At 40.0% G+C, this 18,095-nt stretch overlaps 1 protein-coding gene across 5 annotated transcripts in view; it reads right to left on the bottom strand.

The window, feature by feature from the left end:
* Positions 1-18,095, bottom strand: part of ARID1B (AT-rich interaction domain 1B) — a 409,096-nt gene that overhangs the window by 24,198 nt on the left and 366,803 nt on the right. For 3 of the 5 annotated variants that reach the window (XM_065931063.1, XM_065931064.1, XM_065931066.1), the window contains 5 exons: positions 16,738-16,883; positions 10,422-10,531; positions 9,567-9,725; positions 3,691-3,900; positions 573-777 (listed from right to left, as the gene is read on the bottom strand). In XM_065931063.1, the coding sequence (XP_065787135.1) occupies positions 573-777; positions 3,691-3,900; positions 9,567-9,725; positions 10,422-10,531; positions 16,738-16,883 (830 nt within the window). The remainder of the gene's footprint in view (positions 1-572; positions 778-3,690; positions 3,901-9,566; positions 9,726-10,421; positions 10,532-16,737; positions 16,884-18,095) is intronic. The other 2 variants (XM_065931065.1, XM_065931067.1) reach the window with 1 other exon arrangement.

Raw genomic sequence — 18,095 nt, forward strand, 5'->3', positions numbered from 1 at the left:
TTGCTTAGATTCCTGACCTCTAGCTCAAAACTAATTTGGACTCCACTTTCGCAGAAACAGGGCTATACAGACCTTTACCATGAAAGTTCGCTGAATTCCCTACAAGCAAAAACGTGCTTGGCAGGGAACATTAAATATGAAGTCCAAATTTCATTTTGCTGTGTACAAATCTGAGTATCTCCGACAGAGGCAGAGCTGGTGGAAGCTGGTTGTTAAATCTGCAGGGTGGCATTTCCGGTATGAGCACAGGTTAATGGGGAGACATTTTGATAGTTAGGTGGGATATTTTAAAATAACTGTATAAGGAATTAAAGTATATAACTCAGAACCTGAAGTCTACTTTGACTAGAAAAGGTAAAGCAAAAGATCGGCACCTTCAAAATGCAGAGCAGAAACACAGTATCCCCAGTTCATTCTTCCCTCCCTTAGGCACTGCTAACGGGGTCCAGTTAAACGAACAAGAGAAGACAGGATGTCCCTCCTCTCTCTCAGGCCCCAGTGTGTCCTGTCTGCTCTGCTGAGTGGCCGTCTCAGAGCCCGGGAGGGGCCCCGGCTGCAGCGCCCCCACTTACCAGGAGATGGCGGCTGGAGCTTGGGCTGCTTCTTGCTGTCGCCCGTGCTGAAGACTTCCGGCGGGGGCTCCTCCCCCCGCTCGATCTTGCACTCAAAGGCAAACAGGTACTGAATATACTGCTTTTTCAGGGAGCTCGCTGCACTGCTCGAAGTGCCAACATTTAGGTTGGTTGCCAGCTCACGCCACTTCTTGTTTTTATTAACCTAGCCAAAAAAAAAAAAAAAAAAAAAAAAAGGCAGCATTACTGGTTTGCAGCAAAGTGGCTTGTTTAAAGCCAGGAAACAAAAAAAGAGCACTTAATATCTTGGTTTACTTTTTTTTTTCATTTTCCTCTTTTAACTAGTGCTCATTACTCCCACTCAGTAGTGCACAGACAGCATTTACAGTTATAAAACCATTAAGGAACCTGCTGATAGCTACATAAAAAGCATTGCTCATGGAGATTCTTCTGCCCAGTGCATCTTCTAATGCCTCAGAGTCTGCCAGAGCGGGGTACTGCTCGGAGCTGGCGATTTATCTCTGAGCAAAGGCGCTCTACCTCGCCCCCATCTCACTCTAATTTTTTTAAAAAAGGGTGTCTAAAAACTAATCTAAAAAGCAATAACAGAATTATTTTGCAATTTTAAGTATTTGAGCCTTAATAAGAAAAACAATGTCTCCTTCCAACAGCCACAAGCTCCCAGAAAGATGAGCCTGTAATTTCTGTTCATGCCCAGCCTTTCACGTGAGGCTTGTAGGATTGGGTGAAGAAGGCCCCAACCAAACGAGCCCAACCTAAAGGTCCAGCAGAAGTCATCAACCCTGTCTGAGCTATGAGCCACCAGCTAGCGGACATGGCAGCACCAGTGGGCTTGGGAAGGGGCACAAAGGACCATGCAGTGTTCCCACTTACACTCAGGCTGGAGGGAATACAACTGCAAAAAGAGAAGAGAAGAAAGGAAGGGAATCCTCATACGTTATATAAGATTTGAGGAATTGGTTTAACATTTTGATTCCCGATGGGAACAGATCACATGAGGCTGACACTCGAAGGAGACATGAAGGCCTGCAAATACCTGGGGAATATTTTGCTTTTAGATGTACCCTGTGTTAAGCAGCATGGGTTAAAGGGACAGTGAGTTTGAATGAAATGTTCAATTTTTGGATTCAAACTTCCTCACAAAGCTCTTTATGTCCATTTACTTAGTACTAAATGGTGCCTGAGAAACCGGAGAATACTCTCGGGAATGCTCAGTGCCATTTTTGGTACTGAATGCCAGGCTGCGATGGGCAGGCCTGTGACTACTTGTGAAACAGTAAGCAGAGCACTGCCTGGGACACCCTGAATAGCAAGGCTCTTCGCTGATCTCTCTGGGGCTGCAGCACCTGTTCCAATCACATCTGATGGGGTGTGAGTGACAATGAGGCCAAGGCCTCACCGCTGGGAATCACTACTACATTTAAGCAACTTCATCAGCTAAGCCAGCAGCATCTTGCTCACAGACCCAACCTGGGAATCCACCTGGCTGAGTGAGGTGTCCTGACGGTTCCTTGCTTCTGTGAGCTGGGTGAAACCCTTTGCTGGCCACCACTCACACCTGGTCACACCTGGTCTGCATCCTGTGACCCCATCTGATTACGCCGTCTGGAGTCAAGCTCTAATTGCTTTACTTGGAAGCCTCAGTCTCGGGTGGGAGGAGGCTCCTCAGGGAGGGCTGAGAACAAAAGCCTCTCCTGCACACCCCCAGAGCTGTGTGGCCCGGAGACCAGGGTGGGTCCTCAGCGATACCTGTGCATCAGTAGACCTGCCTTTGGATAGTAAGGCCTGGACCACCTGAGGCCCAGAGCAGCTCCTTTCACTGGTCTGGGAGGGAGCCCAGGAACTGACAGGTTTTAAATGCTCCCAGGTGCTGCTAATGAACAGCTAGGTCTGAGAACCAAGGGCAGATAAAGGGCATGTGTTTTGCAATCAAACAAACCTGGCCCCACCACCTACCCTGAGAATCCCTCGACCACAACATTATTGTACAGTCAGCCTTCCCTGTTCCCTGGTTCTGCATTTGTGAATCCAACCAATTGTGAATTCAAAGTATTGAGGGGAAAAAAAAAAAGCTCCCTCATCCCTCGCCCAAAAGAAAGTTCCAAAAAGCAAAACTTGAACTTGCACCAGCAACTGTTTACATTGCATTACACTGTACTGAGTATTATAAGTAACCAAGAGATGATCTGAAGTATACGGGAGGTGGTGTGTAGGTTCCAGAAAAAAAGAGGAGAGCTCACAGGGTTTCAGTATTTGTGGGGATCCTGGAACCAGTGCTCCGTGGACCCCAGGGGGCGACTGTACTTCAATCTGTTACATCTCTTCAAGGCTGACGACTCTGCATTTCATGGGTGTTGAGAGAGAAGTGACAAGAAAAAGGACGGTGCCCAGGATGCGGCAGGCACTCACCCCTGAGGGCCCTTTTCTCCATTCTACTTCAGGATATGGACACACAAACCCACCCCAGTGCTAAAAACAGGGCTGAGATGAGGGAAAGGAGAATGTGGCCCCTAGGGTAGGGTACAGAATGAAGGGGGCAAGTGCAGGGGAGACATCTGCACAACCCCAAAGGGAGTGCCTCCGGGCATTCTGCACCTGGGTGCCCCCAGCCGTGGGAAAGGACAGCACTGCCCCTCCTGTCACCCAGGTACAGCGGACATGGCTGTAGAAGGGTGACTTAGTTTTCTTGTTAACTTGCTTTGGATAGAGAGAAACAGCGAATTTGATTTATATCTGATCCAAACAATTTAGTCATTTGTAAAACATTTCTGTTTACCATGAAATTCTAACACAGACTCCACAGAATTCTAGAGCTGTTAGGGGAGGATCCTAAAGCAAAACCTAGCTCAAATGTCTCATTTTACAGTTAGGGATTGAGTCCAAATAAATGACCTACTGAGGTCACTCTGCGAGTGGGTGGCAGATAGGGGTCCCTGACCCCAGTGCACGCCCCGCCCCCCACCTGCCACACATGAACATGGATCCAGTAAAGGTGACCTTCCCAGAGGCTTAGCTTTTTCTTTGTGAGAAAAAAAAAAAAATCAAGTTTGCATATTCAAAGCTCATCCATAGCATCTCCTCATTCAGCTGTTCTCACCTGTGCCAAACCTCCGATCTCTTTGACGCAGACATAGAGCCTGAACAGGTCCAAGGGCTTCTTGCCCACCGCAGGCAGACTTGAGACTGGGGAGCCCCTCTCCTCCATGAAGGTGAGGTAGCGGTCCACCCACAGCTTCCTCTCGGGCTCATTCCCTAGCTCATACACCTTTGTGATCTTTTCCCCAGTGGTGGTGGATGAGCTGGACTTCTAGAGCCCAGAGCAGCATTTGGAGATGGGGCGTAAGCGGCAGAGGCAAAGGGAAGGAGGTGAGAAAAAAAGGTAATGAGCTACCAAATGCGAGAAGAGAAGAAATTTAAAAACTACTGCTATCACACAACAATAAGGAATGAAGGCTACTAGTTCAGGCACAAAGTATACATTTTCTTAATTAAGAATTTACTTTGATTTTAAATAAAGGGCCCAAACTCCCCCTTTTATATATTTGAAAAACAAAAACAGAACAAAACAAAACTCTTTTTTACTTTATCAATATGAGCATTGAATCCCAGAAGGCAAGACTCCAATGACCCCTCATGTCATTTTTTTTTTTTTTTTTAGGAAAAAGGGTGCAAGTTCATTGAATGGCCACAATGAGTTTAAAGTTTCAACTGTAATATTATAGAGCCCCCCTCCTCATATGTAGATGCCTACATTTCCTTGTCAAAATATGAATGACCAATGTATAGTTTTATTAAAACTAAATCATATGGAGGTAGAGCATATACATGATGTGTGTTGAAAAATATAAGGTAGGTCATGTGTCATCGGACCCAGCGGTGTGTGCACTTTACATTGGAGAGCCTTCTAAATTAATGGCCAGTTACTAGCATTCTCTCAGAATGATCCGCTTTCCTGACTTAAGATTTCTTGAACTTTTCTGTCAAGGTAAGGTGCTATTTTAATAGATTTCTTAAGCAACCATGTGTTCATCACAAACACATGTGCTATTTCATACTCCCAGCTTATTTACGAATGTTTACTTTTATGTGCCCATTTGACTTACACTGATGTTTTAATTCTTGGTCTTTCATTTTTCTAATTATATATTTGATACTAAAAGGTCAGAAGTGGCTGTTTCTGCACACCTGAAGCTCACCCTCTGGATCATGTGATCTGGGAAGGTAATACTTTTTGTCTTAAACAGCCCAACTGTATATTCTCCCTTTCTTTTATGTCTCTGTATTTGTAACAATATTTGTGTACTCGTAATATCTGCACTCTGGGATTCTTGTGCAAAATCGCTTGTCAATTCTCAAATATTTCCTTGGAATAATAATATAGTTCATTTAATCATGTTTATTTACTAGGTTATCATTTGCAATGTATAGTATTATGTTAGATGAAGTTTTTTTTAACTTTTTCGTTATATTTAGCTCAACGTAATTTTAAGCATGTGACCTGAAATGGGGATGGTGAGTTAAATAACATAACTCTCTTTAAAGTTTGATGCTACCTTGTTTAGCAAAGTGATTCCCAATAAAACTAGGGCCTGAGAAAGGATGTTTGAGAATGAAACTAATTAAGCTGATGGGTGGCAGAGGTCCTTCCAATTAACATGTAATCTCCCAAGCTATTTTTGCTAAAATTTTAAGCCTTCAGCTTTAGAATTATTGAAATATAAAATGTTTACATAAAACATATAAAAATGGGTGATATAGCTGATGTAAATAAAAAAAGTAGAGTGGCAGGATTAAAAAAAAATACTGTGTATTGATGAAGCTAAAGAACAAGTCACCTAACAGTTACTTTAGATAAGAACTTAAACTGTATATACGTATTCCTATATGTCTTATAAATTCATGTATATACCAGAATATGGAACATATTCCATATCCAAATAAGTCTGTACATTTTATCATATTCTTATATCCAAGGAGTCTCTGACTAGGGAAAGAAACTGTTCTAACACTTCTTATACCACATTCTCATCCTGGGAACATTTCAGAAGCTTTGTCATCATTAATGAGGTAGTTTTAAGTTATTTGTAAGTCCTAGTGCTGAAAAATTTTTTGTTTTTATTGGGAGGCACATTGAAAAAATGGACCCAATCTTGTAAAAAAATAAAAATCTGAAATAAGAATCAGAGGAAAAAAGCACTATCACCTAAAATCAATTAACATAACAACAAACCACCACCACCATGACTCTCCCCCTTTTATTTGATCTGTGAAAAATTGAGAGGTAAAAATTTGAGATTCAATTTAAAAATGAGATATAAAATCAATCATTTCAGTTTACAGTTACTCTAAGTGCTCTATCAACATCCTGAATATAAGAACCAACTGCTATTTCTGGCCTGGTCCTCTCTAAACCCCAAATGTGGAAGGGCTCCAGGAGAACAGTTCATCATGACCCAAGCAATGAGACTGTGCAGAGTTTATTCCTATTTATGAAAGGACTGCATTCTCATAAACTGAAATGGGGCTAAAGGAATGATTCACTTAGTTTGACTATCCATAGTTTAACTTTTCTTACCGTTCTTTGTTAAATGAGCTTAAGTTTAATTAACTTCTACATACTTCAATTTGTTCTCATAAAATGAGAAAACCTTAATGAAGATAATTGCTTTTAACAGTTTTATCTTTCATAGTTTTTAGATCTTTAAAAATGCACTTTATGGTGCCGTAATGTAGGAAAAGGCATCTATATGAAAACAAAGTGGTCAAACCTCAGTTATGTGTCAGGTCCTAGAAAAGGCCTCCCTTGAGGCCAGCTCCCTGGTCTGAATCATCACAAGTTTTATTTGTCCTTAGAGGCACCTGGCCTCACAGGGCATCAGGGTGTGTGTCCTGCGTGGGATTAGCTGTCTGCCCTCCACTCTTCTGACCAGATCTTAAGTTCCACAGGGCAGGACCTACCTATGTTGATTTTGAAACACCAACAGTGACAGCACACTTAAGGTACTCAGTAGGTATTTATTCTATGAGTGAAAACTCAAATGAATGAGAAAGGTCTGAAAAGTCTAGCACCATCCAAGTAAGAATTAACAGCTGATTAAAACAGCCTATAAATAGGCTTTCAGTGAGCAAGGTGCTAAGTGAACATGGACACAGTCTAATAAGACTGAAAGCTGAGAAGAGATTTGTGGACAAGTAAGATCTCCAGGTGACATACCAGCCCATTCCCAAAGTTAGTATCTGGGTGTCCAAACAGAGAAAAACGATATTAAGAAAAACAAAAGCCCTAGGGAGTAAAGACTATACACTTTATCACGGATTAGGCTCAACATGGACTTTTTTTGTTCTCAGACATTAGTTTTGATGTGACCTTTGGACAAATATCATTTACATTCTACTCATCAACAATGGGCAAAAAAAAAAAAACCCAAAAAACAAAAACAACTAGCCCTGCAGGAAGATAGTTAACGTTTCCAAGCCACTAGAAACACCTCATTTTTCTTTGACACGGTATAAAATCGTATCATACTGCATGAAACACTGTCATGGAGGAAAGAAAAAGAAATGGAGATTGCTGAAAAATTTCAGCAAGACATTATTATGGTGCCACAAAAGTTTTCCTTGCATATAACTTAATTAAGTCTATAAGTAGACTTTTCCTCAAATCTTTGAGGCAGATTTACATTTCAGCAGTCTTTACCATATGCCTGGTAATATGTGTATATGCATGTGTATGTGCAAATGTTTATTTTTATTGTGGAATGTTTTGTAACAAAACTGTTGGTCCACAGCACACTGTCAAAGCATAGAACATCTTTGTTATTTAGTTCACTTCAGGTCTGATATTAGACAAGCTTTATTAGGAACACTGTGAGGAGCAATTTTAAGTACAATTTAAAGTTGCATCTCAGAACTTAAATACTCTTCAATATGTATCTGCAGTGATTTGACAGCAGAGATAATCTGAGGTCCTTCATAACAATCTCCTTTCGTTCCCTTCTTGAATGAGCATTTCATGTGAGCGTGGAGTTGTTTTCTCAATACAAAGCAACCTCCAACACCTTCCACTACCTCAAAGCACATCCTCCCTTGTTCTCTTTTTCTATGACTGAAGCCAGAAGTATGACTGTAGGTTTTGATAATAGTTTCCTACGTACTTACTGGATACAGGTAACGTGACAAAAACTTAAAATATAATAAATACCTCAATCATTTTTTATTATCCAGAAATCAGCAAGATGGAAATTTTAAACATGTAGTATGGGTCTATTAGAAGTCTTTAAGAAAAATGTTTTTTTTCCCTCCACTCATGTTTTATTAGTCATCTCTTATTTTCTAACATTAGTTCCCTACCCAACTTGAAATCCCTTCCTCTCTGAATTTCTCCCCTCTTCCCATTAGCAGACTTAATGCTAAATTCCTGTCCATTTTACCTTAAGGTTTTAAAGATATTTTCAACCCCTGAAATTTTCCCCTCTGAGCCAATAAACAAATGTTTTTGAAAAGTTAAACATGGGATTCTATTTGTTGACTTGAGAATATCACTGATTCAAAAATGTTTTTTCTTTAATGAAAAGAAAAATCAGAATAGATATGGGATAACCCCCTTCCCCATGTTGGCTGCCTTCTGAGACTCAAAGCAAATAACACAAAGACATCAGAATTAAGAAGCTGCACTCTCTTTCATTAGTTCTGCATAACCCATACTAGAAGCATTTTTTCATTTCATCTTGGTTGTTGAAAAAGCGAAACACATGTCTAGAGAAGAGCTAACAGTGAATATTGCCCTTTCTTCCCCTGAAAAGGAAAATGCTGGTTATAGTAGAGCTCCACATGAATTTTACAAACATTTACTGGAACTACCAAATCTTCAAACCTTCAGCTCTATCTGTTTAAACCAGTGAATGGATAATTAATAGCAGCCTCCTTGTGGGGTTTTGACTAGATTGCCAGATTCTGCAGTTAGAGTCTTCTTCCCTCCAACTTGCTTTTCCTGAGCTGTGCTCTTCAATACATTGTCTTACAAAAATTAGCGTATTAATTAAGCCTTCTTGGCAAGTAATTGCATGTTCAGTTTTTTTTTTTTTTAAAGATCTTTTGATTCCTTATATGAATGTAAAATAAAGGTTACTACAGTGCCATTCTTCTTCTTCTTTAATGGCACAGAATTAATTTCTTTAGTAGGAAAATAAAAGCCTAGCTCTACAGACAGAAGAATACTAAGGCAAAAAAAAAAAAATTCCCTTATTATACATTTCCACTTTTTAAAAATATATAAAATCAACAATTTTAAGATTCTCAGCATGCTTGCACAGGATGTAATTTTTCTATCTCAAATGATTCTAATGTAGGCACACATTAATCTATGAGTAGCATTCCAAATATTCACATACGCTAACATTTCTACAAATTTTGTTATTTTCTGACAAATAAATTGAAACAAAGTAGGGCTATAACATGCTGAACTGTGCCCAGAGTGTAGTATTTATATTTTCAAGATATAGGTAGTTTTGACATAAGATGTTTTAGACACAATAGCCCTTGAAAGATTTAGTCCAAAGGCCAAACTTATCATTTACTCCATGGCTGCTATTAGTTACCATGTAAATGGACAGTTAACTCATTTTAAAGATCTTCCAGAAGCGCACAATGGGTTAGACATTTAAACAAAGTCACTGTGTGAAGGAGTTTGGGCCCAGTAGCACAATCACATACTTCTTAGAGATGCTTCTTTATATCAGTGGTTTCATTATCAGAAATCAACTTACGTTATGATGCATACAAATTTTATTCATTTTGTTACTAGTATAATTACGAAGAAAAGCCTTTCATGGATAAATTATGAAGAAAAAGTCTTATAAAACAAATTAATAAGCAAGCATTAAAGTAGAATTAATTATCAAAAAAACCCCCAAAAACCAAAAAAACAAAACAAAAAAAAAACCAACCAAAAAACAAAAAACCAGAGCCACTTACAGGGCTTGATGGAGTCTTTGGCCAGCCTGGGCTGCTAATGCTATCACTTTCATCTCCATGAAATGAGGAGATGCTAGCAGAGCTGGGGGACATTGGGGAAGGGACTGGCAGGTTGCCGGGGGTTGGGGGCTGAGAAATACCCTGAGAGCTGTAGCTATCCTGTGGTAGAGGAATAAAAAAAAAAAAAAAATGACAAAGGTAGGGCAAACTTTATTTAAAATAACAAAAAGCACATCCAGTTTAACAGACTAATTTTTATATATAAGATATATATATAAAGACATGTACAAACAAACACACAAAACCACACACATATAAAGGTATTAAAACAACATTCTTAATTAGTATAACTTGGTAAGTTTGCTGGATGCTGGATAAGACCACTAAGCCACCATGCTTATTCAAGCTTACATGGAATGCTAAGCATGGGTTACCCCTTATGAAGAAAGAAAGGAAAAAAAAAAAAAAGCTGTTCACCTTATTTATCAAATAAGGCAGGAAAGCAAAATATTAAGTATGCTGTTGTTGCTGAGGCGGCCAAAACAGGAAGCTATAAACTGAAGGCAGAGAAAATGGCTGCAAGTATCAAAACCAGGCAAGATCCCTTCCTTCTCCCCACCCCCAGGCACTTCTCTGGGTGGGTCCTGTCCCTCCGCCCCCTCCCACGCCCAGTTAAATGCCATAAGAACTAGTAACTTTCAGATCCACACCATGAAGGGGGTGGGGAAAGAAGACTGCAAACAAGACTGTCGCACAAGATGGAGGCATGCAGTAGAGAAGAAACCAAACGAAAAAAGAGCACCCGGCAGCTTCAGCGAGCAGGCCCCACACCACGTGCAGAGGAGGGAGGAGTACCTTCGACTTGCCCTCCGGCTGTGCACTGCCTTCTTCTTTACCGTCGGCTTTGAGAGGCAGGGGCAGTTTGGATTCACTAGGAGACATCATATCTGCAAGACCCATAGATGCTAATCGAAAACAGGAGAGAGAGTTTAGGATTATACGTGTGACTCGTCAGGCTGTGCTCACTAACACAAGCTACTGAGTGATGGGGCACCCAAATTTCCCTCCAAGGAAGGAAAGAAAAAAAAGGAGAAAGAAACTGTAACTCAGAGAATGCTAATTTCTGCAATCTAAGTAGCAAGGGATTCTTGCAATCCTTTTTTATCTTGAGGTGGAGAAAAGCAATCATTTAACTCAAGACCTAAGCCATCGAAAGTCAACTATTATCAATATTATGTTTTCAAAATTATTACGGTTTTAATCATGGAGGTGCAAACAGAAATATGCTCAACAACCAAATTGCTAATTAGGTGTTGGAAGCAAAGGCTGGGTGTGTGTATTTTCAGTGGCTGAGTGGAGGATTTACTGCTTTCTTAACTTCCTAAATTCACACAATTCATAGTTTGTAAAATCACTTACCACTTAATATTATTTCACTCAAAAGTCACATCATTATTACATCCTAGGCTACAAGGACGGATGACGGTTTTAACAGATGATTTTGAAAGCAATCATCGAAAGTCATTTGTGAAGGAGAGGATTTCTAATTACTTTGCAATGGGGCTGGTTTCCTTTCATTCTGGGGCAGGATGTACACGGATCAGTCCTCAGCTGCAGTTCAAAAGCCCAGGTCAGACACCCACACCAGCTCAAATCAACCCTGCGATCCCAGGCAAGACTCATCTTCTAGCTCCTGGCTCAGAAATTCAGTCAGATTCATTTAGGCTATAGAATGAAAGGTTCCCAAAGGTCAACTGATTTACCTGCAATACTGGTAGACATTTTTAACTTAAAAATACAGGTTCAGCTTTCTTTTTAAAGGAAGAACAAGGCTAGAGTAGGGCATCAGTGTAGCTATCCAGGGCTTAACTGCTGAATTTCTATAGAACCCCACTGTGCAAACCATCTGCACGGCACTGGGCTGTGAGTGCCACACCACCCAGCTGTGTGAAGAGGCAGAGTGAGGAGAGGTGGAAGGAGAAAGTGAGAGGGGAGAGAATTACGAGCCTTATAAATGAGTGAAAACCAGAAAACATTCCCATTTCAAAAGAAAATAGAACTCGAGGTTTTATGAACAGGACCCATTTCACATTCTGAGAATCAAAGTGCTGGCTCAACCACCACCATGCACATGCAGCATAATGTGCCAAAAAACGAAAAAAAGCTTAAAAAAAAAAAGGCTCCACAGATTGCCCACTACAAAATGATTATTGCACATATTCATGTATTACTATGTTTTAGAAAATAATTAGTTTTAATTACAGCAGTGAGAGAGTGAGCAGGGCTCTGGCGAATTAGCTGGCAAGCTTGGTGGTGTTAATTTGCTAATATCGTTAGCATCACTGCAGGTTGAGACCAGAGGTCCTGCCAAAAAAGCCTACCCGGCCACGTGCCCATGAGTTTACATCAGCACACTCAATGATGCACTCTGAAATGCCTGTATTTTCCATGGGCACATTGGCTTGTTTTTCAAAGCCCATTTGCAGCCCAGTCAGCCCTTGAAGTCATCACCACACACACAAATCATAATTGGGATGTTTTTCTTTCTTTCTTTTTTCAAATTACTTTCAATACTTAGACTTTAAGAACTGAAACAAAAAGCTTTTTCAAGTGATGCAGCTGCAGAGAAAAATCTATTGGGATCAGCTAAAAATGCGGTTATTTTTGTGAATGTGTGAAACCTCAAAAAAGCAGCTGAGAGATATTACACCAAGAAGACAGCCCTGTGCAAAGTAGCGGATGGCTTTCCTGCAGCTTCACCTCTTGGGTCTACCAGGAACATCTTTACATGAAGAAACCCCCTTTTGAGAAGAAGAGAAGAGAAAAAAAAAAAAAAGCAGGGCAAATGTGGAAAGCAGGGCTTCTTTAACCAAGTCCACATGTCCTTGACTAGCTATTCCGAGTGGGCTCAAAGGAACGATAATCACACAATTTCAGAGAAAAGTGGCAAGTCATGGGCATGGGGTTTCTGTTAAGTCCTGCTCCTTCTAAGATTATGACAGTTTGTCAGTATTTATAATAAATTACGCATGAATATGAGTTTTGAAAGATAGGAATTAGTAATTTCTTAGTAGTTCCTTCTTCATGCGTTAAATGTGTTAATGTACACAAAAGTAATTTTTTTTAACTGAAAGCATTAAGCCAATACTGAATTATGATAATTAATGACAATTTAGAGTGATTTAAAAATCACACTGTGATGAACATATAAGCATGTATAGGGGTTTGAAATTCCCCAAATTTCTTCATTTTCTATCATATATTTTTAAATGGGCATTCAGGGTATGCAAACGTAAGTATTTTTAAAACTTTGTTTTGAGAGAAACGTAAGCACAGAACATAGAGGAACAGCTCTGCCGTGCGCTCCCGCCTTTCGTGTCATGCGCTTGGCCGTGTCTGCCTCTTTACGGCTCCTCTGTCCATGGAATTCTCCAGGCAATAACACTGGCCTGGGTTGCCATTTCCTCCTCCAGGGTATCTTCCCTGGCCTAGGGATCAAACCTGCGTCTCCTGTGTTTTATTTTACCAAATGGATCATAAGGTCTTTCCTTACTGTGGCTTTTACCGTTCCTTTTGTTAAAAAGTTTATTTTTGATTTGTTACCAGAATTCTCAGTGAATCATTGCAAACAGTCATATGTCTCCCAGGGCATTATTTTTTTCTCCTTTTCCAGAAGAAAAAGACCCCCAATACTATAAGGATGTGTTAAGTCAAAGCACTGTTCCTCCTACTGACATCAGTAATCCCATATGTAAAGTTCAGACATGAAACGGGGCAGTAAAGAACCTGTGACTATAGAGAGAGCTGTGTGGGTACTGCATAGACATCTCAAGTACTAGCCTCTGGCTTTACCATTGGCATTTAAGAGAAGAATGAGCTCTTAAAGTAAGTGTGGGTCAAGGTCCTAAGGCAGCTATCCCACCCTGGATTTAATATATTCAACAAGAACATAAAAAACATATGGTGTGAGTAAAAGTGAACTTAAACATTCATTCCTACCCTTCCAGCTTCCTTGACTTAGTCTCCCTTCACAGCTACAAAATTATTCCCAGAAGATGGTAAAACTGGACCAGAAACACACTAACAGTTCTTTTTCTTTTCATGGCAAATAAAATACTTTGTAAAATGTTTAACTCCTTGTTTTTGAAAACACAAAAGGGTCTATCTGAGTGTATACACTTGCAGATATTCACCATTTTTATATGTAGCAAATATATAGAGAATACAGTTAACACATACAAAGGGCATGAGAAAAGCTCAGGACAAACACTTCTGTCTGGCTGGGTCAGCAGAGCTTTGAAACAATTCCCTGAAACTTCCCTATGCTGACCTGCCTCCAAGGGGGCGGTGCCTGGCCACAGTGCCACAAGGCTGCTCATTTACTCCCTTAGGTTATTCGGATGGAAATGTGCTAAGACTTTGTGCAGTGACTTCTGCTGAGGTGAACTTAGACTCACAAATGGTAGATATATTTTCTAAAATTTAGATATTTTCTTTAAGGTGATGGTTTACATGTAGATAATTATATGACTAATGATATTATAAAATGAAACATGAATAAGTACAATGTAACCAACAGCACCAGTATTATATAAGGGTATATTTAATAAGGTTAAACTTGATTTGCAGTTTTTCCCATAGTAATACATAATTCTAATCTTTTAGTTCAAATATATATTTTAAAACCGCTTCTTTAGAGGGAAGCAAGGCCTCTGCTCAGCATCCCACTTCTCCCCGCATCTGATGGGAGGAGAGAACTGCCACATTCACAGTCACACTGACTCCATTTAAATAATTACTTGCTCACTGACGCTTGTAACAATTTGTCACACTACACAGGAGAACTTGTTTTTTGGCCTAGCACACTGTCTACAGGACAACTGTCTGAATTCAGCAAAGAACATGCTGGAATGCCAGTTGCATGAACTGCTAACTGAGGTTCCTAAAACACCACTGGCCATCATTTGTATTATCTGTACTGTATCCAAAAAGTGTCCATGGTTGGAGAAAATGTTTTGCTGTTACTACTGGTAATTTATCTCCATGGGCCCAAACCAGAAAGACTGAGGTGGTGATGATCCAAGCCATTTCTGGCCCACCTCTCAGTTCAGTCGCTCAGTCGTGTCCAACTCTTGGCGACCCCATGGACAAGTCTAGACAAGCACAAATCTAGACAAGTCAAGTGTACACCTTCAGATCACAACTCCTGTCAGGAGCTGCACTGTAATTGTGGGCTCCTCTGTCATTCCCAAGTCCCTCAGAGACTGTAAGGCAGTTAAGCAGATTCACCTGTATCCATCAATAGACACACAGTAAATGCTAAATCATCAATATTCCTTGGATATACTGGATGATTACTTTTATCAGGTAGCACTTGACTTAATAAAGCTGAAATCAAATCATATAAATGGGTAGAGGAAAATTTGATAAATGCTTAAATTATTAAAAATTCAATATTTCAAAATGCACAATGCAATAAAAAATATACTACTACTGGCCCATACAAAAGACCATGAGGATAAATGGCCTTTCATTGAACATTTCCTCTGTACGAAATAACAAATAGCTGAATTATCTGAATAATAATAATAATAAAAAGAAACCCTCTCTGTGAATCTCCATTAAATTGGTTACTACTCAAGAATACATAAATCTTTTTAGGCAGGGCATCTATTTGTTGTTGGTTATTTTTGTGGCTCTAGGTCCAAAGGAAAAAAGGGAAAAATGAGTGCTGCTAATAGTGGGGAAAATTTATTGTGCAGTTTCAATGCTCTAAAGTAATTTTATTTCAGCAAGCCAGACAAAACCCATAATGTCATAACCCAAATACACCATCACCTGGGACGGTGCTGGGAGGGAAGGGAAAGCTTCTAGCTCAAGCTTTTCACCTTCCATCTCATGTGTAAGAACATCCACCTCGCCGGGACGGATGGCTGCTTAACGTCAGGAAGGGCTATTTATTTATTTGAAAAGTTTCATTTTCACCAATAGTTTCCATTTTTTCCTCTTCCATAAACTTTTAAGGAGAAGTGATCAGGAATGGCACTATTAAATTAGGCCCTAGAAACCAACAAATGCTAGACGCTCAGTGGGATGCAAGCCCAGTCTCTAGCCGTCTGTCCTTCCTGATCAAGAGACAACAGCTCCTGGGGCGGCCTTTCAAAGATGGAGAGGTCAGAAAGGTGGCGGAAGGCAGAGGAAATGAAAAAAGGTTAATAAGTGGGAGCCCAGCTTCTGACTCCACGAGGTTTTCCTAACACATCATAAAGCACTGCAGGACACACAGCTGGCTACGCAAAGCTCCAGATTAACTACGGGGGGGGAATCCTACCCAAAACGTAGGTGTCAGAAAAAGTTAACAGGTCAAGTAAAATACGTCACCATTTTCTCATTTAAAGAGCAGTGCTCATCATCCCTGGATACTTAGGTGGATTTTAAGGAGGTGGTTCAGGACCTAAGGGGTCTAAGAATGTGGAACATGTGCACAGTTTTAGAAATTCTTGTTACTTCCATAAACTGCTAGAACACTCTTAGTCCACTAATCAGATGAGATTCGCTAAGAATGCAATTATTGAGATCATGGAGTATTCTGAAAAAATTAAGTGTCATGAAAATTTAAAACAAATTGTTAAAAAATGCATGATTTCTCAACAGAGACAGTCTACAAATAGCACTTTTTAACAACAACTATTTTCATGCATACATTTAAAGATGAGTTTCCCTAAATGGGAAAAAAAAAAAAAAGGAACAAAACCCTCTTTCAAATACCACCTTGTCCTACCCTTCAATCATTTCCTTTGAGATATGAATTTTAATGCTTATCTCCACCACCAGCAAACAGAGACTACAGACTTTGTCATGGGATCTTCCAATAATGTCCAAAGATAAAGAGAGCTTAGTGTATGTAAATACTTTGCAAGCAATCTTCAATGACACTTGAAATACATCCACATATCACACAAACACAGAATGAATAAAATAATTTACATAAAATGTAATGTTCCTAAGACTTAATAGATGGAGCAAGTAACCAAGAGAAGCAGTATTTCCCCCCTTTTCACCAAATGATCTGACTGCTCAGGTTGCTTCTCCACTCTCAGTGGCGCAAACCAACGAGGAGAAGAGGGGATGGGGAGGGCAGCCCTCGGAAGCAGGGAGCCGCCAAGGTTACCTGTTGAGCTGTTCACCATATTGGGCGTCATGCTGTAGGGGGGCGCCTGGGTGTTCATTAGCCCAGAGCTGTTGTTCATGGGCTGGCTGTAGGGTGAGCTGGAAGCCATGAGTCCACTCTGATTCATGCCAGGAAAGCCGCCTTGCCTACATGAAGAGAAAGCACATGCATCCGTATACTGACCACGCACAGGAGCCGCAGTTTACCCGGCAGTCATTTCTCACTGTGGCAGCCATTATGTAAGGGGTGGGGCCATTATTTTTCTTCTTCCCTTAAAACAATTTATTTCCTGAAGCAAAAGGCTGAAATCTACTGCTAAGTAATTATTTAATGCACTATGTAAAAATTCCAAATAATATAAGTTCCACAAATAATCTTGTCAGGTGTTCCAGGTTATAATTTATAGAGAGGAATATGAACAGGAAAGGGGGAACTTGAAATAAGAACAGGAATTACAAAAGCAAGCAAAATTAATTTCTAACATTTAAAAAGATTTGACTCTTCATTAACATGACTGAATACCCTTGCATCAAAAACCAAAAGTCAAGAAATAAAAAGCAAAAAAAAAAAAAAAAAAAAGAAAGAAAGAAAAAGCAGATGGGCAGTGTGAAAATGTTGTTTAAAAATTTTTTTCTTTGACCTAAATTTTCTGATATAATGAATACTGGAGAAAGAAATTCCAAAACTCCCTTTAACATTGTGCAATTAGCTACTATTAAAAACACATCAATTTCCCTATGTTAAAATTACACACTAAACATCAGACTTCTACTTTTGTAGAACTTCAAGATTGCCAGGAGAAATATCAACAACCTCAGATATGCAGATGATACCACTCTAATGCAGAAAGTGAAGAGGAACTAAAGAGCCTCTTGATGAGGGTGAAAGAGGAGAGGCAAAAAGCTGGCTTAAAACTCAACATTCAAAAACTAAGATCATGGCATCTGGTCCTACAATGGGTATGAAAAAGTGGAAGCAGTGACAGATTTTATTTTCGTGGACTTCAGAATCACTGCAGATGGTGACTGCAGCCCTAATATTAAAAGACCGTTGCTCTTTGGAAGGAAAGTTATGACTAACCTAGACAGAGTGTTAAAAAGCAGAGACATCACTATGCCAACAAAGGTCTGTCTGTATAGTCAAAGCTATAGTTTTTCCAGTAGTCATGAACGGATGTGAGAGTTGGACCATAAAGAAGGCTGAGTGCTGAAGAACTGATGCTACTGAATTGTGGCGCTGGAGAAGACCCTTGAGAGTCCCTTGGACTGCAGGAAGATCAAACCAGTCACTCTTAAAGGAAATCAGCCTTGAATATTTATTGGAAGAACTGAAGCTGAAGCTCCAATACTCTGTTCACC

This window comes from Muntiacus reevesi, chromosome 3, assembly GCF_963930625.1.
Source record: "Muntiacus reevesi chromosome 3, mMunRee1.1, whole genome shotgun sequence".
Lineage (NCBI taxonomy): Eukaryota > Metazoa > Chordata > Mammalia > Artiodactyla > Cervidae > Muntiacus > Muntiacus reevesi.